Source organism: Eublepharis macularius, chromosome 2, assembly GCF_028583425.1.
Source record: "Eublepharis macularius isolate TG4126 chromosome 2, MPM_Emac_v1.0, whole genome shotgun sequence".
NCBI lineage: Eukaryota > Metazoa > Chordata > Lepidosauria > Squamata > Eublepharidae > Eublepharis > Eublepharis macularius.
Window position 1 is genome coordinate 92,958,506 of NC_072791.1, and position 24,173 is coordinate 92,982,678.

General features: G+C 40.3%; 1 protein-coding gene across 2 annotated transcripts in view; it reads right to left on the minus strand.

The window, feature by feature from the left end:
* Window positions 1-24,173, minus strand: part of TRIM44 (tripartite motif containing 44) — a 149,471-nt gene that overhangs the window by 110,476 nt on the left and 14,822 nt on the right. For both annotated transcript variants that reach the window (XM_054972722.1, XM_054972723.1), the window contains exon 2: window positions 12,584-12,661. In XM_054972722.1, coding sequence (XP_054828697.1) covers window positions 12,584-12,661 — 78 coding nt within the window. The remainder of the gene's footprint in view (window positions 1-12,583; window positions 12,662-24,173) is intronic.

Genomic DNA, 24,173 nt, shown 5'->3' on the forward strand with positions numbered 1-24,173 from the left:
AGGGCCAGACCATTCAAGTCAGGGATACAGCAGCATCCAGAGAACGAAACAGCTTTGTTTCTGGCTTAGACAGCTGTTCCGGTATAATTCAAATCAGCACAAAGGGGCACAACTTCTTCAAATATTAATTACAGGAACCACTTAAATGTATACCAGAATAGAACAGAAGTTGACCATCGGGCAAGATCTAAACATTCTTGAGTTCCTGCTGTAAAAATCTCAGTCACATAAACGATGCTGGATGTAAACAACGTTTGTATATTCAGAATGAAAAACCACAGCTATTTATACTACACAGGGCTTCTTGAAACATGGCTGAATACAGGAATATAGAAAGTCTGGTGCAAGACTCAACTTGCTCCAGGGCTGTTTTAATATCCCAGTCCATTCCTCCTTGCTAGGACCACCAGGAAGGAGTTTTTGAACAGGACTGAGCTGTTATAAGTGAATCTGCTCAGTATCTTACATAAAAGTTGTACTCCTATTGAATTACTAACTTGGAGATGTGCCGGAACCTATGACTCAAGGTTATTTTCATTTATATCCCACTTTTCTCCTGTGATGAGAGTCAAAGGGATTTACCATATTATTCTCTCCTCTCCCATATTATCTTTACAACAATCAACTTGTGAAGTAAGTTAGGCTGAGATTGTGATGAACACAAGATCACCCAGAAAGTTTCCATGGCGACAAGTGCAGAGATTTGAATCTGGTTTTCCCAGATCCTAGTCCAACACTCTAACCATTAAGTTATGGTAGCTTTCAGCTCTGTTCTTCAGCTTTCCAACTGTAACCATGAATGCCATCCTACTTATTGCTGTTTTTTATTCACAGTTGCACCCTACACTTCCACTAACTCATGCACTCCTGAGAGGAATATAATATTCTATTCTGATACAAGATGCCTGGGAAAGATTTACTGGCTTTATTGTATTTTGATGGTGATCAACAATATAGTGCTACAAGGCAACATAGAAAGGCATTAAATAAACAGAAGCCAATTTTAGAAATCTATTCTATTAAGTCATCAAAATATGAATGACAGTAGCCAGATCATTTTCTTCCAGTAGCAGGCACAGGTGGTATATCCAACTAAGATGGTAAAAACCACTTCAGATCATATGTACTAACTGGGCATCCAAGTGCAAGCCAGATCCATGAATATGCCACCTGTTAGAAATGATGGGCTGGATCCCTATTAACTGAGACCAATCCATCTTTCTCCAGCAATCCCTTGTGACCTTCAAAATGCCAATGCTATTGTGGCTCTGCCAGCAATTTTGCCCAATTCCTGATCCTTAAGTGCATTTTTTCTTAAAAGTTCTCTTAGCTTCCCATATTGTCTTTTTACTTGTAATCAGGGAGCTGCTAGAAGAAGGAGAAGGATTGGTCTCCATAAAGTGTTCATAGGATGAAATCTTGTATCACCACCTGATATGGGATTTTCTTAGGAAAACTGAGAAAATAATTTAAGTGACACATTCTTGCACTGGATTTTGTTAATTTACTGTAATACCTAAACCAGGCTAATGCTGAACAATGAACGAGAGTGTACCATTGGGAAGAGATGTCCAAGTGCGCCAACTACTACCACAGGTAGCCATTTGTTAGCTGTCCCACAACTTAGGGTGGCCTGTCTAGTGTCAACCAGGGCCCAGGCCTCTTCCATCATTGCCTCTGCTCTGTAGAATGGTCTCCCCGAGGAGACCATTCCTTGAAGATATTCAGGAAGCGCTGCAAAGCTTGCTTATTTGCCAGGGTTTTGAGGGGGTGTAAAGGGCATGCATCTTTTAACAGGTGGTGGAGGGAGAGATTTTATCTTGGTTTTTAATTTGGAAATTTTAAAATCATTTTGTAAGCTGCCTTGAACTACATGGAAGGTACGGTATAAATACTTAAATGAATAAATAGGAACTAGACCACACTGTTTCCTGCACTATTTACATAGTCCACTGAAACTATAGAACAATGAATTATGGAAATATAAAAATATAAAGAAATAAATCTGAGGGAAGTTAATAAAATCATGAGCAAGATTTAAAAATTAGCAATGTACAAATAGAGACACACAAAGATTTATAGGGGATAGGGGAAATCCCACACAGCCTCACGACCTCCGTTCCCCTCTGCAGTTGTCTCCATTACCCCCACCTCCATTCCCCCGTGCCTCCCTTTTGGTATTATTTGTTAGCTGGCCCTACTGCTTCAAACCATTGGTGCCTTTTTTGGTTGCTACAGAAACTGAAAACGTCCACCCCTACTCCCCATGACTGCATTGGTATTACAAGCCAGAAATTTACATTTAATCCCTTAGTTGATTTGTTGGGTTACGTTAATAACAAAAGCTAGGAAAACATAGTCAATTTGATGTATTGTCGAAGGCTTTCACGGCCGGAGAACGATGGTTGTTGTGGGTTTTCCGGGCTGTATTGCCGTGGTCTTGGCATTGTAGTTCCTGACGTTTCGCCAGCAGCTGTGGCTGGCATCTTCCCAGATGCCAGCCACAGCTGCTGGCGAAACGTCAGGAACTACAATGCCAAGACCACGGCAATACAGCCCGGAAAACCCACAACAACCATCATAGTCAATTTGTTAATGATAGCACACACTGGAAGGGATTCTTCTAAGTAGGAAACAAACTACCTACTGAAGAGTGGTTAGGAAGACCTTGTAGCTCTGCTGATGGTAAAGTCTACTCACCTAATAAGATGTAAGGAAAAAAGATCTGTCTGTGTCTTTTTAGAACAGAAGATTAGTCAAGGGACATTCTTCTTTACTGAAGTATTTCTAGTTTGTGTTATTTAAAAGAATTAATAGTGTTTCTGCATTGATTTCTTTCTCCATTTTTTGCTGTGAAATAATCTGATGGTTATTTCTGTTTTATTCTCTTTAATGAAAAACTTAAGATGGATGTTATAAAAGGCATTATATTTCAGAAGAGTTTCCCCTTCTCCACAACAATGATTTTCCTAACTTGTCAATGTTCGTCAAATATTGTCCACCTTAACATAATGAATCCATTAATGGGTGTATTGCAGTCATGGATTAACTGCCTTGCTTTTTACTGATGAATCAAAGAATTTTTTCCTCAGTTGAATGGCCTAGTAACACCAACACCACTTGCCTTTATCCAGTCATGTACAAATGCCCAACACAGTTCAAGAGTAAGCCCCACAAATCTTTTCTTATCTTCCACCGTTTTGTGTTACACAATTAGCATTCTCTGATGACAGCATTTTTCAAGTTGCCTTTGTGTGCCAAGCAAAAAGCCTCACCTCATAGCACTAGAAGAAAGAAGGCTGCAGAAGTCACACACCAGCTCAGTTGCCATTTTGGCACTCACAACAAGACAGTTTTGAACATACAGCAAGTGTTTAAACACTCAATATCATAGGTAGCTTGAAAGCACACACCGGGACTCAGAACAACATGAAAAAACTGCTTAAATCATTCATAGTTGAAGCAGGAAGGAGACTGCGGAAAAGTGATGCACAGATTTAGAGCTACCAACAAAAGGTGAGCCAAGTCTTACATGCTACTAGGCTCATATTTTAATCTACCTTCCATAAAAGACTCCTGGATGAGAAAAAAAAGATTCCTAGAATCCATGAGAAAAGCAGAGATCATTCTTTTGTTTGAAACAAGATGGAGATCATTGAGGTTTAAAAAACCAAAATTTTGAATTGTAACAATAAAATCCAATTCAAATCAAACATTTGTGCTTTTAAAAGAGGAGTTCTCTCATTTTAAATGAAATCAAAATGAAATACATAGGGCTGAATCCTCTGATGGAAAGGCAAGGGATGTGTTCACCAATTTCCCATCCCACAGTAGACCCCTGACTCCACCCATACACTGTTCCTGGGGGGCCCTTGACTTCCAAGAGTAGCATTCCAGGGAACACTTTGGGCTTCAGTGAAAAATCCTTTCTATCAGCGGAGATTTTGTATGGGATCCAACTCCTAGGAATTAAATCCTATACTTCAAATGTCTTAAAACTTAATCCACAGCATTCCAGCAAAACCAATGAAAATCTATCAAATCAAAACAGTTAAAGGAAATAAGTTGCTTTTGGAGAAGTATTCTAAATAGGGATGTGCAAGAGTGGAAATGAAGTAGGAATAAATGTAGCCACTGGGGGCACCTTGTTCAGAGGCCCACAAAATTGGACCCTAGGGTCCAATCTCCCTGAAACTTGGGGGGCCTTTAGAAGACAGTCAGGGGTAGGTTCCTGGAAAAATTAGTGGATTTTGCTTGCAAAATGCCACCCCTAGCCCCCTGGATAGCCCCCATAGTTTTCCCCATAGGGAATAATGGAGATTTGAAGCGGCTGGGGGCACCTTTGGTGGGGGCATAAAATGCCCCCCAGGGTCCAATTTTATGAAACTTGGGGGTGGGGTGATTACAATTAGGAGTGGGTCTCATGCAAATTTTGTGAAATTCAGTCAAAAACTGACACACACACACACACACAGGCCACTGGAAAAAATACGAATTGAGTTCCCCATAGGAAACAATGGCTGAATGTTACCAATTTTGCTATGTAATACTGAATCGAATTAGAGAATCAATTTAGTATTCGAGACATTCTGAAATTCTTTTCCAGTTCAGTATTACCAAACTTAATTTACGCATTTTTTTCTATGTGCACCCCTAATTCTAAACATGGAACATGCCTTCTACTATATTTATTATTATGGACCTAATAAACAAGGCCAGGAAATTTATCACTGACATGACTGCAGGCGTATGAACATGCCTTTTCTCATCTGTTTTCATCTTTGAGCTTTTTCATGTTGCCTCATTTCACGACTCATATTCCTAATTAACTGTATTTTTGTGTGCGGCATTTACACACATTTTACAAAAAAGAACCCAAAAAAATAAGTCTTTATTCTCTGTTTACTGTTCCCTCTTACTGACTTTTTCCTGTAAAAGGTAACGGGAAAAAATCAGTGGGAGAGAACACTAAATGGAGATTACAGTTCAAATTGTGTAAGGGAGAAACATATTTGAAACAGGTTTCTAAGTCAAAATGGTGGAACTATGAAATTTGTGGCCTCCACAATTAGGATCCAGTCATGTAAATCTAGGAAGCATCATCCTGCAACTCACCGGGATTATCTTACCAAACCCACCTGGGTGACCCTTTGCTTTTGTCTCCTTGTACCTACCCAAATAGTGCAATTGTCTCAGTTCTCACATTTCAAATGCTCAGAGGCTCTACCTAGCAACCACAAGCTTTATTTTCCATCTCATGAAAAAATAATGATCTTGCCAGCAACTACGAGCCCTCACTTCTCAAAGCTCTGCACACTATCCTGCTGTCCTTGCATGTCCTTGGAGACTAGGGTATTTGGTTTTCTGTTTTATAGTTCCTACCTACCTTTTATCTCCACCAGATTAAATGCTTTAGTCCCAATTTCACATGGGTATATGGGCCGTTAGGAATTATTCTATGTAGTGTGGAGGCTCTCTTTATTTATATTCTGCATTCTCAGTCAAATTGGCCTATAAATATAAAAGTCCAGAATCAAGCCTTCTCATCTCTAATTATGTCTTATCTCCTGCTCCTGCCCACATGCGTACACATGCACACACACATAAATCAGTAAAAATACAATATTTTTTTAAAAATCACAGAAAATGTAAGTAATAAAACAAAAGTGTGAAATACCTTAAAATCAGAAGCTCTACAAACAAGTGGCAATATAATAAGTGATACTGATTTAAACTATGTTGGTCTGCATAGTTTGCTGGTTCAGATGAAAAACAGAAATCTGTAATTATGTGGTTGCATACAACAGCAGTTGAAGTTTTCTTTCCCAATATGCAACACGGCTGAGAAGCCACCTTTTGCTCCTTTTGACTTCAAACCCTCTGTGCTGTAGGCCTGATCTTATTAAACTCCCACATGGCTGAAAATTTAAGTTTAAATAATTGCTGGGACACCAAACACATTACCAGGCTTAAAGCAGCAACAAGGTACCATTTGCTGTTATCTCTGAACCAAGCTACCTCACCCAAGATGTTAATGACATTTCTTGTTCTTTAAAGAATTACTTTCATTTATATTTCCTTCAAATTGTTCTACAACTGATGACAACTATTTAAACTTGGTTCTGCTCTTTATACCATTTCAACTTTCGTAACATTTCAGCTTTCTATTTGGAGGGATTTCCTCCCACACTTTAAGAGAGGAACATTCAACCATATGAACCCCCTGCTGCAATCAGAAATAGTTCACCTCAGAGTCAAACATACGTTTACTACCTCAGTGAGGACCAAACCAGACATGAGCTGGGAATTCCAGGTTTGGCGCTCCCAGCAATTATTTGAACTGAAATTTCAGTTTTGTGTAGAGGTTAAGAGCAGCAGGACTCTGATTTGGAGAACCGGGTTTGATTCCTTACTCCACCACTTGAAGCCAGTTGAGTGACCTTGGGTCACTCACAGCTTCTTGGAGCTCTCTCAGCCCCACCAACCTCACAGGGTGATTGTTGTGGGGATAATAAAAACATACTTTGTGAACTGCTCTGAGTGGGCGTTGTCTTGAAGGTATATAAATCGAATGTTATTATGTTGTTATTATTATTACAAAGATAGCTCAGTCCACTATGCATCCACAGAGTGTAGGTAGATAGCACACACCTTCACCTGCTGGCACATAAACTCCAGGTTGATGAACCCCAAAAATGAAAGAGCATTCATGGTGGAATTCAGAAGCAAGAAAGCACCTTTCTGCTTACGGGCGCAAGAATTGAGTCTTTTTGCTATAGACAGACAGCATAGTCATTTTAAATCTTATAGATAGATTGATGGTTCCCCATGCCAGATCCTGAATAAACTGGTAAAGTCTATTATTACTCTGGAAGGCCACAGTACTTTGCGCTCATACACTGCATTGTTATATGAATCATCAAACTATCTGATCTATCAGGCAGGAAATAGTTTCTCAGAGACAGAAGCCACCCTGCCATTTACGTCTGATTCAAATAGCATAACCATAGTAATAATTATTAAGGCCACTTTTCAAGGAAATCTTGCACTTCAACATTAAAAATTCATATCTACACCTGGACACACAAAATTAAGCAATAGCTCTCCACTGGTTTCCAATCATAGAATTAAAGGGCATTAGCCAGTCTAAGAGTTTGCATGTACTAAACATCCACTTTAAACAGCCTAATTTGCATTTTGTATAGGTAACCCTAGTATACAGGATACTTCCCCAATGGATTTTATTCACCTTAACTTCTGGGTGAGCTTCGCCTCTCTCTGTGTTTCCTTAGTCCTTTTGGGTCCCCCCCTTTTGGGATCCCAGTCCTCTCCCCCGGAGCCCCCAATCCACTTCATCAGAGTTCCTGTAGAGGATACCTCATCCCACAACAAGATAGGTCATATGGTTTTCCTTACTGCACTCTCTCTTAAATATACGCTAACACATCCAGAGGGTTCATCCATCACTGCTCCCATTAGACTTCACAACCTCTGGTGTATGGCAGGCCAAGATCTATAACTGATTGATATGGACTGTGTGCAAGTTAAGATTCCATTGTTTGCCTAGGTGTTCTTCACTGTATTGCTCTACAGTGTTTGTAGTGTGCTTTCCAGCATGTGTTCTCATTGCTCTATCTTTGTTCATCTATTTAGCAATACCAAAGCCTCTTTATGAGCCTTGAGCACTGTATCTGGTTAATTTCTCATCAAACAAGTGTTTGTGTTTGGTTAATTCACCACTGTGCTAATCAGGTCACAAGGAGACAGCAAGTCCAGTTCTCCCCCCCCCCCCGCCCTCCGTTCCCACTGTCGTTTCCTAGTAGAGAGAATAGTGCCATCCACAGGACCCCAATATATATAGGAAAAGAGCCCCACTTGTATGTTAATGCTGTGGATGCCACTCTGCACTCTAAGACATACTCAGAGCACTGCCAGTAGGGAAGGGGGTGCAGAGACACCTGTAGCTATCTGGGTAACAGGGGAGATTTAAATCCAAAGGGTCAAAAGGTGGCTCCCTGGGACCATTTCATGTTGGGAAAAAAGAGAGAAGGTTTTAACCTTCTTACTTATGATCCCAGTAGGAATCCGGCCGCACTTGCCTGAAAATTAAAGTTTAAAGAATTGCTGAACACATAATTTGGCCTTGAGAACTAGACTTCAGTTAAAAGGCATCATCTCTCTCCAATCGGTCTCCTAATCAAAAAACAGAGCGCTTCCAGACAACGTCTACATTCCAGACTTCAGAAAATTGCTTTATTCTGGTAAGCAGAATAATTAGTATCTCTACCTTCTCAACCAGGGGTCCCCAATGTGACACCTCTGGGTGCCATGCCTGCTGATGCATTTCCATATTTCTACCAGAGTTTTTAGAAAGTGGGAGTGGCTAAGTGGAGCTTTTGTTCAGCAGAGCTTCTGACTGGCCACTAGATTTTTGGTTGACTGCAGATTTTTAAAAAGTTGCTTTGGCAGCAGCTGCCACCACAGTACAAAGTTCTTCACTATATGACTGAAGGTAAGCTATGTGTATGCAAGATAATAATTTTAAACAATATGTTATTTTTAAAAGCATCTTGTTAAACAGAGCTTATTCTAGAAATGTTGAAGAGTATAACTATGGAAGTTATACACAACTTCAATTGGTCCTTGACACTGTATGGTTTGTTCTGCCCCTCTGGCAGCTATTTTGTGGTTATCTCTGCCCCCTGCTATTCAGTTTTATGATCTATCTCTGGAAACTATGTAACTGCCATTTTAAAAAACCTACTCAACTACATTGTTAAACCAAAGATTACATTTGAAGTACTATTGTGTTGTTCACAAGGCAATGGTTACGGAAGGCAGACTGAAGATGGGCGGGGGGAACCACGTACAAGTGCCAGTGCTTCAGAACCTTTACATCTTTCAGCTAGAGCCACCAATTAGAATTTTAGACTCTAAAGAATTTTATTTATATTGATATAAAAGCCAGGTAAATGCTATTTTATTATAGCCTGCTTTTAATGGAAGCTAGTTTGTAGATCTTCTCAGGCGTCTTTATTTTACTGATCTTAGCTTTTCAATCACAGAGATTAAAATGCTTTAAGTCGTTAATAGTCTTTTTCTACTTGTTTGTTGTAGACCACTTTGGTGACCTTATGCCAAAAGTTATTTTCAAAATCAAAGTTAAGTAAATTTATATACTGCAGCCATGCAAATACTTGCCAAAAAAGGCCAGCTTGTAACATTTACCCAACTGCCTTCATCCATCTATCAATGGGTCACACAGCTCCTGAATACAAGGTGGTCACTTATTTATAGTCCGCCTGTCTCATTGTAATCAAGGTGAATTACAGTGTAAATTAGTAGAGTCACTGTTAAGATAATTTCAATAAACAATGTAATAGGGTATATAAACACAAATGTATAAGCTTTAAACCCAGCAGAAATCCAACATAGAGTTGAAGAAATGCTGAAACAGAGCATAAGCAATTCTAAGCCTGAAATATTAAACTACATAGAACTACCCAGTAGGATCACACTTAAAGCAACAGGAAGTACATAGTAGCATATAGTAGTTAAGTCTATGGTCCCTATCTCTTTACTGATGCATCTCTTTGAGACCAGTTCCTTACAGTACAGCTGTCCTATTTGAGTAAAAAGCCATTTTGAACAAAGTCAGGAGAGTGGGAGCTTTCTCTGACTTCCTCAGGTAAGCCATTCCATAAGGTGGGGGCCACCACAGAGAATGCACATGAACAAGCAACTGTTGATTTTGCCCATGTGTAAGATTGCAGCTGCAAAAGGTCCTGTTCAGATGAGCAGAACTGTCATGGTGGAACATAAGGAGAGAGGTGGTCCCATAGACATACTGGACCAAGGCCATGAAGAGCTTTATATGTGATAGCCAATACCTTGAATTGAGCCTGGTGACAGATAGGTAGACAGTGAAATGACTGCAGAATTGGAGTAACAGTCCTTCTTCTCCTACCTCTGGATAATAGGCAAGCTGCAGAATTCTGCACCAACTGGAGCCTCCGACTTAACTTAGAGGGGTAACCTATGTACAGCACATTAGTCAAGTCTCAATGTTACCATGGCATGGATCCAGGTGACCAGATCTGCAGTGTCATGGTAGTGGGCCATCTTCCAAGCTAGACTGAGATCGGAGAAAGCATTTTTTTGCAGCTGCCTTAACTTGCTTTTTTAGCAGTAGCACTGGATGCAGGATAGCCCCTAGGCCAGGGGTGGGCAAATCGCGGCCCGCTACAGAGTTTTTTGTGGCCCACCAAGACAGTCAGAAAAATCCGCCTTGAACCGAGCTATAGATGATATGAAATTAGCACAATAAATAAATTGAATAAAACTACCACTATTTTATTTAATTTATATTTATTGATTTTTATGATACAATTTATACCTTTTCTGAAATGCAAAGTTAACTAATGAATGTAATCATTTTAAAAGGTGCGGCCCTCCGCTAACCTCTGCTCCCACAAAGTGGCCCCCGAGCCAAAACAATTGCCCACCCCTGCCCTAGGCTCTTTACTGAGTCTGAAAGAGTCAGACGAACTCTACTGAAAGTGGAGAATATGATGTGCTTCAAGATCTCTGTCTTCCCAACCAACATCACTTCCGTCTTTTCTGGGTTCAATTTCTATTTGTTCAATTTCAGCCATTTGACCACAGGTGTCAGTCAGTGACCCAAAATTTCTACTGTATCCTGTGGTGATTTGGATAGTGAGATACAGATTTGGGTGTCATCTGCATATTGATGGAATCCAATTCCATAGCTACAAATGAGTTCTCCTAAAGGCTTTACATAGTCATTGAATAAAATGGGGGGCAGGATTGTGCCCTGCGGAACCCCACAAGATAATTCCCACTCTGGAAATAGCTGACTGTGACCCTTTGAATCCATTCCATAAGAAATTATTTAAACCAGTTCAAGGCACATCTTTTGATACCTATTCTGGCTCCAAGTGCCTTAACAAGATGCCATGATCTACTGTATCAAAGGCTGCAGACAGATTCAGGAGGAGCAATAATGAAGCATGGCCTTTGCCTATATTCAGATGGAAATCATCCACTAAAACTACTAGAGCCATCTCCATCCCATGGCCTGGCAATCCAGACCGAAAAGGGTCCTGAACACTAGAGTGATCCAAGAATACCTAGAGTTGGTCAGCTTCTGCTCTCTCAATCACTTTACCCAGAAAGGGCATATTAGAGACAAGGTAATAATTGGTCACATCCTTTTTGTCTAGGGTTTTTGAGTAGCAGGCTGATAACAACCTGTTTGAGTGGTTGGAGGAAGGTGCCCTGAGTTAGTGATTGGTTTACAATAGACGTCAATAGTTCATTTATGTGGTCCTTACTTGATTTTCACAGCCAAGATGGGCATGGAACCACCACACAAACAGTGGCTTTCACAGATGCCAGGATCTCATCAATATCCCTTTGTAACTGGTTCAAAGTGGCCCAGATATGGATCAGATGGTGTATCAAGCATTTCTTCCATCTTGTCTATAAGCCAAGTACCTAGCATGCAAAATGTTTATCTTAAAAATAAAAACAAAAAGGAAACACACAAACAAATACCTGCATTATATTTCTGATATAACACGACCACTATCAACCTAAAAGTCAGGACCATATGGATCTAGTTACCAAATGGAGTCACGATTAGAGGTCCGGCCCTCCCCCTATGTCCCAAACTAAATGGGCAAGCACCAGAGACCTTATCAGTGGTGATGCATAGGCACCACAGAGGCTCGAATGGTGCCAAAATCTGTATTCTTTAGGTATCAGGCAGAGACGTTTTATTCTCTCAAGCCTTTTTAGATGTCCTGAAGTTGATTTTAGTCGTGTTTTAGGCTGTGGTTTTAGAGACACTAATGTCATTTTAAGGATATTTAAAATCTTTTAAAAAATAAATTAGTTGTCTGTCATTGTTCTCTATTTCTTATTTAAAATTTTATTTGTTTCATTATACTGCTTATATTATACTGTTTGTTCTATGTGAACCACCTCAAATATATTTTGTGAGAGTAAGGTAAAATACAAAACCTCCGTAGAATGAATTGTTGCATGGAACTGATCTCAGCATATATGCAGATTCTTAAAAGAAACTAAAGCAGTATTGTATAATGGGTAGGATGTTGAACCCATGGCCTAGGGAAACTTGGGCTCAAATCTCCAGTCAGCTTTAAAGTCCAAGAGTTCACCTTGGACCAGTCCTGATTTCTAAGGCTAACCCACTGCACAGGAGCGCTGCAAGAATAAAACAGACAAACCCCCCACATATGCCAATTGGAGCTCCTTGGAGGATCCAGATGTGAGAAATAATCTAGAAAAGATAATACTAGTATGTTGTTCAGGGAAACAATTACTGACTATATATATTTTCTAAAATGTACCGAGAGAAACGGGAGGAGAGAAAGACTACTTATCTCTAACCATATATGAAGATAGTATTTAAATTTTGACTGACAGACTTAATTAGACCTTAATGTAACATGCAGATAATCATTAGCAATACAGTGTACGTCTCTCAAGGAGAATGATAGGCATACAGATGGCATGTATTTTTATTTTATTAACTTACTTTGGGATCTGCACACTTGAACTTCAATCTTTCCACCATCTCGAGCATTGCCAGCTTCAGGTCAACACGCTCTCTATTCTGAAAGACAAGGAGGTCAAAAGTCACAGGAGAGCACTCTTTTGAATGCAAGATGACTGGGGAGAAGCAGCAATCTTTAAGTGCTTCCTATTAGCCAAATTGTTACAAGTCCCTGAATATATTCAACTCATTCGTCTAGGACTGAGGGTAAGTAAGCAAAAGGGCTTAAGAAATAAGATAAGATATATCTGCCAAGAGCAGTGGGAAAAACTACTTGGATGAAAATTAAACAAGTTTGCACAGGCCACCTCATTCACTGCTCATCTGCGTTAGACTGAATCCTGCTAGATGGTGAGTGAGCATCCCACTGAAGCCAAAAACTCAGCTGTGTTTCCAAGGGGTGCTGAGCACCCTTCAGCATCAAGCCCTTGTCAAGGGGATACTGGGCAACAGTGACCTAGCTCCATGTTTCATTTATTTTCTGTAATTGGTATTGGCTGCCCGATAATTTAATCCTGCACTTTTGTGCTTCCATTTGTAAAGATGGAGCAGAAGGAAAGAACTAATTAAGGAAGTAATCAAGAGTTCACACTTCAAGAAAGACGCAAAGCGCTAGGCACTTGTGGAATCCCTGGAAAATTTGTTTCTTTTGCTTGAGCTATTTTCTCTCCCAAACTAAATTACAGGTTATACTGGGGAAGGGAGACTCAACAGCAAAACTGCTTGGAGCCGTTTCTTTATTCGGCCCTGGTTAGCTATGTTTTTTGACAAATTATGTCTGACTGAGAAGAAGTATTCTAGACTTCATCCACAGCAGTTGTCAAAGAGACTAATACTTAAAACAGCCAGAGAGACTTCAAAGACATTCTGGACGACACTGTAGGAACAGCTTAGAAGAGGGGTCCCCAATGAGATATCGGTAGGTGCAATGGCACCTGACAACATCTTTCCTGGTTCCCACCAAGTGTTTTTATAAAGTGGTTGGGCCAGGTAGGGCTTTTGCCTAGCAGGGCTTCCAACTGACTGTGAACATTTTTTAAAATTTACTTCTTCAGCAGTTGCCAGTGCCACCAGAGCACGAAGATCATCACTGTGTGACTGAAAGTAAGCTTGTATATATATGTAAATGTTTTAAAACAAGTTCATTATAAAAGGCATCCTGTTAGAGCTTCTGCCTGATATGCTGAAGAGTTACTATTAGAGTTCAGCATGACCTCACTCCCTGACATTCTGTGGTTGCCTTTGCCTCTTTGGGCAGCCATTTTGTAACTGCTCCTATCACCGAGTCAGAAATCCAAAAGTGCCCACAGCATCAAAAAGGTTGGGGATCCCTGGCATAGAACATGTTGGGTTTTTTTGTTGCTACAACTATAACTATGAATTTGGGTCACATCCCAATCCCAGTTTTATCATTTCGCAGTAACCAATCTGAGCTGAATGGTCATCAAGACCCAGTGACTAACCTCATACATATCCAAAGAGGACTTGGCTGTTTCCAATAACCTTTCACTTCAGATAACAGAACCCAATTCAGATATACTTCATTTTCCTGCAATAGTGATTCAAGCAATCCCTCCTATTTCCATGTTAACGTCAACAAGCTCTTTCTGTTGCCCTACGAGAAAACATTTAAAATCTTTTTTTATATATGGCTAAACTAGTAAAAATCGCCATAGCCAATAAAAATTCAATAAAGATTCCAAATGTTCAACATGTGGAAAGATGCATGTCTAAGCATAATTGGTGTACAAATTTAAAAATGAAAGTGTTACAAAAATAAGTCATATTACGTTATTCCTGCCTCAACTCAGCCAAGTTTGAGAGAAAGGCTATCTGTACACTGTAAACAGAAACCCATTTTAACAGGATTAAATGAACGCCAACCTAGTGGACTGTCAACAGTATGAGTTGGATAGCCACCTCTTCAAATCTCATCTCAGCCATCCATGAACCTACTAGGTGTTCTAAGGCAAGCCACCCATTTTCCCAATCTCACCCCTTCATTTACAATACAAAAACCTTATTACAGGTCAACTTTATAGGATTGTTATAGTGATTTCTGAATTAAGCTGTATGAATTCTGCTCTCTTCCACAGCAGTGGGTAACCGTAAACATGGAAGAAAAAATGACTGTGTTGAGCTGTTGTGCTAAGTACACATAGGCTCTTTTCTTACAATCAGAAATCCTGTTAAAGTATAAAATCTGTATATGTATATAGAACCTTGGCCTCAATGCCCTGTTGTTGGCTCTCCAGAATAACTGTTTGGCCACTATGTGAGACAGGATAGTCACCTAGATGGACCACAGTTCTGATCCAGCAAGGCTCTTCTTATGTTCTTAACAGATTGTATATGTATATTTTGCACACATGTGGGCTCTTTCATACATTATTTCAAATATACATAAAAGACAGAGAAGGGTCTAGAGGATATAGTTGCGCACACCTCTATGCACACTGATTATAGCCTTCTACAGACAACATTGTGTGTGTTGAAAGAAAGCAGAAAAGAGCATGCCCTTCATTGCCAAGTTCTGAATATGTGCACAAAATGTATTTGTATACGCTCCATTCCTGACCCTGTGACTGGAAATGCCACTTTCCCAAAAATTCCTCAATCACAGGGATGGAACCTATGGGCCTACATTTTATGCATACATATACACTGTGCTCATGACCCAGTGACCATACACAGACAGGCAATAGGGTTACCCTGTATGCATGTTAAAATCAACACCAACATCACTGAAAGAGAGCTTTATCATCATCATAACATGTATACGGTGCTTAATTTCCTTAATAAGAAAATAGCGAGAGAACTGTAGGATTCACAGCACATGAAAACAAAGAACAGCTTTTCTGCACAAGGCTTTTTCATTGGTTCTGGCTCCATACAGTTTTGATTCATCCCCCGACTTCCACATGTATGTTCAAAATGTCTCGGTTCATTCTTCAAATTGCTTTCCATTTTTTGCATGCTGAAAGGCTGCATCTGCTGCAGAATCTATTTTCTCCCAGGTTTTCTGCAATATTTCTCCCCGCACACATACCCCAATTCTTTTTTATGGCTTTAAAAGTTTTTTGAAGTGCAGAATGTTTTCTTCAATGTAAGACCCACCTTTCACTCTCCCCTTTATCCCCCTGCATCCTGATTGGTTGACCAGCAGTCTGTAACCAAACTCTTTCCCCCATTTCTTCCCCTACCACTTTCAGCCCTCATCTTAAAAAAAAAAGTCATTGTTTGTTATGTGTTGCATGTGCACCCTAGCTTTGGCAGTATGAAGTAAATGTATTTTCATTCACACAAGCTATGTAGGATGGTTTTTTGTGTAGGAGCCTCTGTGTTTCCTGTATTTTTAATTCCAGGTTTTTTTTTCCTGATTTTTTTAAAACAACATTGCAACACTGCTGTTTAAAACAAGTTTATCAGGCATACTGATAAAACCACTGGTGTCATCTTCCCCCAGAAAACCCACAAACGAAATGGGGCATTTTTCTAAGTGCAGAAATACAAAATAGACACCAAAGTAGCACCACTTCAGTTCAACTCCCTCAAGTGTAGAACTACAGAAGCTCAAAGTGGATCCAATCCTCATCGATCGAATGCCCAGAAAACCTTTTGTAAGTGAGCATGTGGAAAAGCCCTAATATAATTTAGCATTTATATATGGCTTTCAATATTCAAAGAACTTCACATACATTATATTGTTGTAACTCTTTAAAAAGACACTAACAATGCAATCCTAAACAGAGTTACTCTAGTCTAATCACATTGTCTTCAATGGGCTTAGACTGGAGTAACTCTTTTTAGGATTGCACTGTTAAGAGTATGCCAGCTTTATTATCATTCTTATATTGAAAGTATGGTGTAGATGGGATATCAATAGAGCAGTTTCAAATGACAGAAAATGAGCCTATCAAAGTTATAACAAGAATAAGTCAACAAATATGGAAAAGAAAACAATGGCCCACAAACTGGAAATGCTCAATCTATGTTCCAATTCTGAAAGGAGACATAAAAAATGGCAGCAACTGTCAGACCATCACATTAATTTCCCATGCAAGTAAAGTGATGCTCAAAATTTTCAACAAAAACTCTCACCATAGCTGGAACAAGAAATGCCAAATGTTCAAGCTGGATTCAAAGAAGGAAAAGGCATTAAAGATCATGTAGCAAATTTACAATGGATACTGGAGCATTACAGTGAATTTCAAAAGAAAGTCTGTGTTTTATAGATTAAAGTAAAGCTTTTGCCTAGGTCTCTTACCTCAGGGGGAGGGCGGGGGTGGTAGGGCCAGGGTATTGGGATACTCACCCTCATGCACATGAAGCACCTGTGCTTCCCTATGGCACAGAAAAATGATGTCATTTTTCAGCTCAATGGGGAAGCTATGGGACATGCCAGGGGGTAATTCACTAAAAATCACATTCAGGCACTAAAATAGATCAAAATGGGTAGCTGTGTTAGTCTGTCTGTAGCAGTAGAAAAGAGCAAGAGACCAGTAACACCTATAAGACTAACAAAATTTGTGGTAGGGTATGAGTTTTCGTGAGTCACAGCTCACTTCTTCAGATACAGCTAGAGTGTGAGTTCATCCGTGATCCTCAGGCACTAAATTTGGATTTTTAATGAATCGTCCATGGGGCAAGCTGCAGCTTTCCTGTTGTACTTGAAAACGTCATGTTTCAGTGCCACAGGGGGGCATGCAGGGACTCTGTACACATGCCTCTCCCCCAGGTGCCCCCTCCCGCTGGCAGGTGAGTGGAGGCAGGGGGCCAGGGGCTGGGAGCCAGGGATCTCCCACCTTCAATGGGGGGAGGTGGAATCATGGCACTATATCCATACAAGAAAATACAACTGTGAATGGTAACTAAACAAAAACCCTGTATATCAAAATATTCAACCTGTCTGTCAACCCTGCTATCAAAATGTGTGTGTGTTATGTGCTGTCAAGTCACCTCTGACCTATGGCGACCCTATGAATGAAAGACGTCCAAAACGTCCTATCATTAACAGACTTCCACAGATCCTGCAAGCTGGAGGAAGTGGCTTCTTTTATTGCATCAAGCCATCTCGTTTTAGGTCTTCCTCTTTTCCTACTGCCTTCTACTTTTCCTAGCATTATTGACTTTTCCAAAGAATCTTGTCTTCTCATAATTAGACCCAAGTACAATAGCCTTAATCTTGTCATTTTAGCTTCTAGAGAGAATTCAGGCTTGATTTGATCTTTGTAAACCACTCTAAGCGGACATTAAGCTGTCCTGAAGGGCGGTATATAAATCGAATGTTGTTGTTGTTGTCATCTAATATCAACTTATTTGTCTTTTTGGCTTTCCGTGGTATACACAAAACTCTCCTCCAGCACCACATTTCAAATGAATCAATTTTCTTCCTGCCAGCTTTCTTTACCATCCAACTTTCACATCTATACACGGCAATGGGGAATACCATAGTTTGGATTATCTTGATTTTGCTTCCCAGAGAGACATCTTTATCTTTAAGGATCTTCTCTAGCTCCCTCACAGCTGCTCTTCCAAGTCTCATTCTTCTTATTTCTTCATTGCAGTCTCCCTGTTGGTTGATGATTGAGCCAAGGAATAGAAAATCTTGAACAACTTCAATTTCCTCATTGTCAACTTTAAAATTGTGTAGTTCCTCAGTAGTCATTACTTTTGTCTTCTTGATGTTCAGTTGTAATCCTGCTTTGGCACTTTCCCCTTTAACTTTCATCAGTAGTCGTTTCAAGTCTTCACTATTTTCTGCTAGTAATGTGGTGTCATCTGCATATCTCAAACTGTTCATGTTCCTTCCACCAGTTTTCACTCCACCTTCTTCTAGATCTAATCCAGCTTTCCTTATGATATACTCTGCATAGAGGTTGAACAGGTAGGGAGATTATTTATTTATTTATTTATTTATTTATTTATTTATTCAATTTATATACCGCCCATCCCCAGGGGCTCTGGGCGGTGAACAGTTAAAATCGATAAAAACAAAAACTAAAATCAATATACAAATAATAAAACAAATTAACAAGGTGCAGTGGTGGGGAGAACCTTCCCCACCCCAAAGGTGGGAGGCCGACATGGCACCGCCCCCTTCAATCACCAAACGCCTGGCAGAACAGCTCTGTCTTACAGGCCCGGCGGAACGATAATATGTCCCGCTGGGCCCGGGTTTCCATTGACAGAGCGTTCCACCAGGCTGGGGCCAGGACTGAAAAGGCCCAGGCCCTGGTTGAAGCGAGGCGGGCTTCCTTAGGGCCGGGGACCACAAGTAAATATTTATTCGCTAATCGGAGCGATCTCCAGGGAACGTACAAGGGAGAGGCGGTCCCGAAGATATGCCGGTCCCAACCCACTCAGGGCTTTAAAGGTAAGAACCAACACTTTGAACCTGATTCGGAATTCAACCGGAAGCCAGTGCAGCTGGCGCAGGACAGGTGTGATGTGTGACTGGTAAGGTATACCAGTCAGGACCCGTGCCGCCGCATTCTGGACCAGTTGTAGTTTCCGGATCAGGCCCAGGGGTAGCCCAGCGTAGAGTGAGTTACAGTAATCTAGCCTGGAGGTGACCGTTGCATGGATCACTGTAGCCAGGTCCTGGAGCGTCAGGTAGGGGGCAAGTTGCCTGATCTAACGAAGATGGAAAAATGCAGACTTGGCAACCGCCGTGACCTGGGCCTCCATCGATAGGGAGGCATCCAGGAGCACACCCAGACTCTTTACCACTGGCAAAGTTGCCAGTGGTGTCCCATCCAGGGCAGGGAGCTGGATCCCAACATCTGGCAGCCCCCGTCCCAGCTGCAGGACCTCCGTCTTCACTGGGTTCAATTTCAGCCTGCTCTGTTTCAACCATGCCATCACAGCCTCCAAAGCTCTGGCCCGATTGTCTGGGGCCGTGTCTGGCCGGCCGGCCATCAACAGAAAAAGTTGGGTGTCATCCGCGTATTGATGACAACCCAGCCCAAACCTCCGCACCAACTGGGCGAGGGGGCGCATATAGATGTTAAATAACATCGGGGAGAGTATCGCCCCTTGGGGAACCCCGCACACCAAAGGGTGACGGGGCGATAGATCTCCCCCGAGCGCCACCCTCTGTCCCCGACCCTGGAGAAAGGAGACCAGCCACTGTAAGGCTGTCCCCCTAATCCCCACGTCGGCAAGGCGGCTGGCCAACAAATCATAGTCAACCGTGTCAAACGCTGCTGTGAGATCAAGTAACACAAGCAGCGCTGACCCGCCTCGATCCAGATGCCTGCGAAGGTCGTCTGTGAGGGCAACCAAGGCTGTCTCCGTCCCATGGCCAGGACGGAAGCCAGACTGGAATGGGTCCAGGACTAGAGCATCATTCAGGAATTCCTGCAGTTGTACCGCCACCGCCCGCTCAATCACCTTGCCCAGGAACGGGAGGTTCGACACTGGGCGGTAACTGGACGGGTTGGTGGGGTCCAAAGATGTTTTTTTCAGGAGGGGCCGCACTACCGCCTCCTTTAACACTCCTGGAAAAACCCCAGAGCTCAGGGAGATGTTAACAATGGCCTCCAAATGGTCCCGTAGCCCCTCTGAGCTGGCCTTCACCAGCCAGGATGGGCAGGGGTCCAGAGGACAGGTGGTTGGCCTCATCCCCTGCAGGATCCTGTCAACATTGTCCTGAGAGAGCAGCCTGAAATGGTCTAATACGGACCCAGAAGACGGCCAAGGGGTCTCCAGTTCCCTTACTGTATCAACAGTGGGTGGCAGGCCACGGCGAAGGGACAAGATTTTACCTGCAAAATAGCTCGCAAAAGCCTCGCAGCCAATAGTTGAATTAAGAATTTGGCGGTCTCCGTGAGAGAGGGAGACCAAGGACCGAACTGTTTGAAATAATTGAGCCGGGCGTGAGCTAGCGGACGCAATGGAAGCAGCAAAGAAATCCCTCTTTGCTGCTTTCACTGCCACCTCATAGGCTTTCATAAATGCATAATATGCATCCTTGTCTGACACCCTTGCCAACTGGAAACCATTCTGTTTCCCCACATTCTGTCCTGACTCTATTCTCTTGTCCAGAGTACAGGTTGTGCATCAAAACAATCAGATGTTGTGGCACCCCCATTTCATTTAAGACTCTCCATAGCTTTTCATAATACATACAGTCAAGAGCTTTGTTGTAATGTATAAAACACAGGCTGATTTTCTTCAGAAATTCCCTGGTACGTTCCATTACCCATTGTAAATTTGCAGTGTGATCTGAATCCAACTTGAAAATGCAGCATATGGTAAGAGTCTTTGCTGTAGAATTTTGAGCATCACTTTGCTTGAATGGGAAATTAACTAGATAGTCCGATAGCTGATGCACTCTTTGGCGTTCCCTTTTTTGGAATTGGAATGTAGTCTGAGCGTTTCCAGTCTGTGGGCCATTGTTTTGTTTTCCATATTTGTTGACAGATTCTTGCTAAGATTCTGACGGACTCCATTTCTGTAGCTTGAAATAGCTCTATTGGTATTCCATCTACTCCAGGTGCTTTATTTGTCCCCATTGCTTTTTTTTTAAGTAGTATTTTTATTAACATATTAAAATCAGTGAACAGAGTTAACAAAGAACAACAAAGTAATAGTTAACTATATACAATTATGTACAGGAATACTTAATCACAATTGGTTATAGCTTCGAACAAGAAACAAGGATAACAGATAATAGTCAATAAGTCAGCTTTGTTAAGGTACATATAACTAGATCTTCTTTGGGAGCTATTACTTCAGTCTTGAGTAACAAAAAGTAAATGTTTGGGAGGATGCTGATCTGTGATAGAAATAAATTCAATAAATGGTTGCCATTTTGCCATAAAATCAGTTTCCCTTGGGTAATGTTCAGTTTGATATAATTTATCATATATTTTTTCTTGTACATAGTGATCCCAAATTTTTTCTAACCATTTATCTTTTGTGGGGATTATTTTGGATTTCCAATATAAAGCCAGCAAGTTCTTTGCCACAACCAAGAGATTGCCAATGAGGTCTTTTCTGATTTGTGGGATTTCAATTGTATCCCATAAATTTAAAAAAATGATCTTCGGGTCTAAAGGAATTTTATAGCCTGTTATTTCTTTAATATAATCTAAAATTTCATTCCAAAAAGATTCTATTTTAGGGCATCCCCACCAGCAATGTTTGAACGTTCCTATTTCACCGCACCCCTTCCAACAAGGTGGGAAGTTTGTTTTGGTTATAAGTGAAAGTTTTCTTGGCGTTAAATGCCACCTGTGAATTATTTTGTAATTTTGAATTCGAGATGTAATCGTTTTGGTGTTTAATATATTTGAAGTCCAAATTTCCCCCCATTGTTCTTGTGTTAAATCTATGTCGCAATCTGAGTGCCAGTTTGTTTGACATTTTAAAGTGTCAATTGGGTTAAGGGATAATAGGATGTTGCAAATTTTAGAGATTAAACCTTTTTGTTTAAATGATTTGGTGTCTAGTAAAAGTTCAAATTTGGTCAGGTTTTGTTTGAATATTTCCTGTATTTTCAGTTGTTGTAGCATGCTGGAAAGTTGAAAGTAAGTGAACCAGTGGATCTTATGTTTTGTTTTCTGTTCAATTTCTGTTTTGTTTATGATTCCTTGTTTTGTTGTTATATCTATAATGCGGGTCACGTTTGACTGAAGCCATATGTTTTTGAAGGTTTTAGTTTGCCCTGGCAGGAACCATTGTTGTTCTATAAAGGAAGAAAATCTTGAAACCTGTGGCAGAAGTTTGAGTCTGGTGTGGTCCCAAACACTGATTATTGACTCTAAGAAGGGGTTATTTATTTTATGGGCCCGGTCCTTTTTTTTGTTCCGAAGCAGATTTTGAATGTTGCTGTATTCAGTTTCTGGTTCCAAGATAGTAATCCAATCAATTTTGTTTGCTGTTGTTAAAATTTGTATTGTATTGGACAGCCTGATGGCTGTCTGGTAAAGTTCTAGGTCAGGGTATTTAAAGCCTCCTTGCTGTTTAAGAACTTTAAAGGCAATTCTTGGGTGTTTCTTCTCCTATAGAAATTGGTTTAGTATATTTTGCCATGATTTAATTGTCTTTTGTGGAATTGCCACTGGTATTGCTCTTAAGAAAAAGAGTAATTTTGGTAGGGCGAATGATTTAACCAGATGGTAACGTTCAAACCATGAGTGGGCAATTTTCCTCCATTTATGTAAGTCTGCTTTGATTTGGTTGATTGATTTAATATGATTTTGATCTATTAGGTGTTTAAGATCATTTGGAATGGTTATTCCTATATATGACATTTGCTTATTATTCCAGTGGTATTGGCTGATTTGTTTGATGTTTGTTATAGTGTTTGGGTTGACAAATATTGGAAAGAGCTGTGATTTTAATTGATTAACTGTAAGACCTGAAGTTGAGCCGAATTCCGTTAATTTGTTTTGGAGTGAGTATAAAGAAGTTATAGGATCTGTAATATAAACAATCATATCGTCCACAAAAAGACTTAATTTATGTTTCTTGTTTCCTATGTTAATCCCTTGAATTTTTGGGTCTTCTCTAATAGCTATGGCTAGTGGCTCTATAGCCAACGCAAATAAAGTTGGCGAAAGGGGGCACCCTTGCCTTGTGCCTCTTTGGATCAGTATTTTATTGGATGTTTGGTTATTGATGATGATCTGGGCTGTTGCTTGTGAGTATATAGAATTTATGATTTTTACCAAATTTCACCAAATTCCATGTGATGTAAGAATTGTTTTAAATACGGTATTTCTATGGAATCAAATGCTTTCTCTATGTCCAGAGATAAAATAATTGATTCTAATTGTTTCTTTTGACTGTATGAAATTGAGTGTTTTATAAATGTTGTTGATTATGTCCCAGTGTGGAATGAAGCCTGATTGATCTTGGTGTATGTAGTGTGAAATGAATGAATTCAACCTTTTAGTTAAGATAGCTGTGAAGATTTTATAATCTTGATTTAATAACGAGATAGGTCTGTAAGAGGTGGTTTTTGATATATCTTTGCCTGGTTTGGGGATTACTATAATTGATGCTGTAAGCCAGGATGGGGGTATTTGACCAGTGTTTAGGACTGTATTACAAGCTTGCATCAATGGATTAATGAGTAGTGTAGCGAACTTTTTATAGAATTCTGATGGGTAGCCATCTGGACCTGGTGTTTTATTGTTTTTAAGAGATTTGATTACTGCTAGTATTTCTTGTTGTGTGATAGGGCTGTTTAATATTATGCGATGTTTATCTTCCAATCTATTTAAGCTTTTAAGCGATTTTAAAGAGTGTGATTCTCTCTTCGTTTGGTGTTTTAGATGAATAGAGTTGTTTATAATATTGTACAAAAGTATCAAGAATTTCTTTTGTTTTAAATTGTAATTTCCCTTTTGCGTCATATATCTGTTTAATGATTTTGGATGATTTTTTCTCTTTTATTTTATGGGATAACAACTTAAGTGATTTGGGGTTATTGAACCAATAGTTTTGCTTGACATATTGAAGGTTCTTCAAAATTCTGTTGGTTTCCAGAGATTCCAACAATTTACGTTGAATCAATAAGTTTTTATATGCCTTTTTACTACCAGTTTTTTTGTGCTTG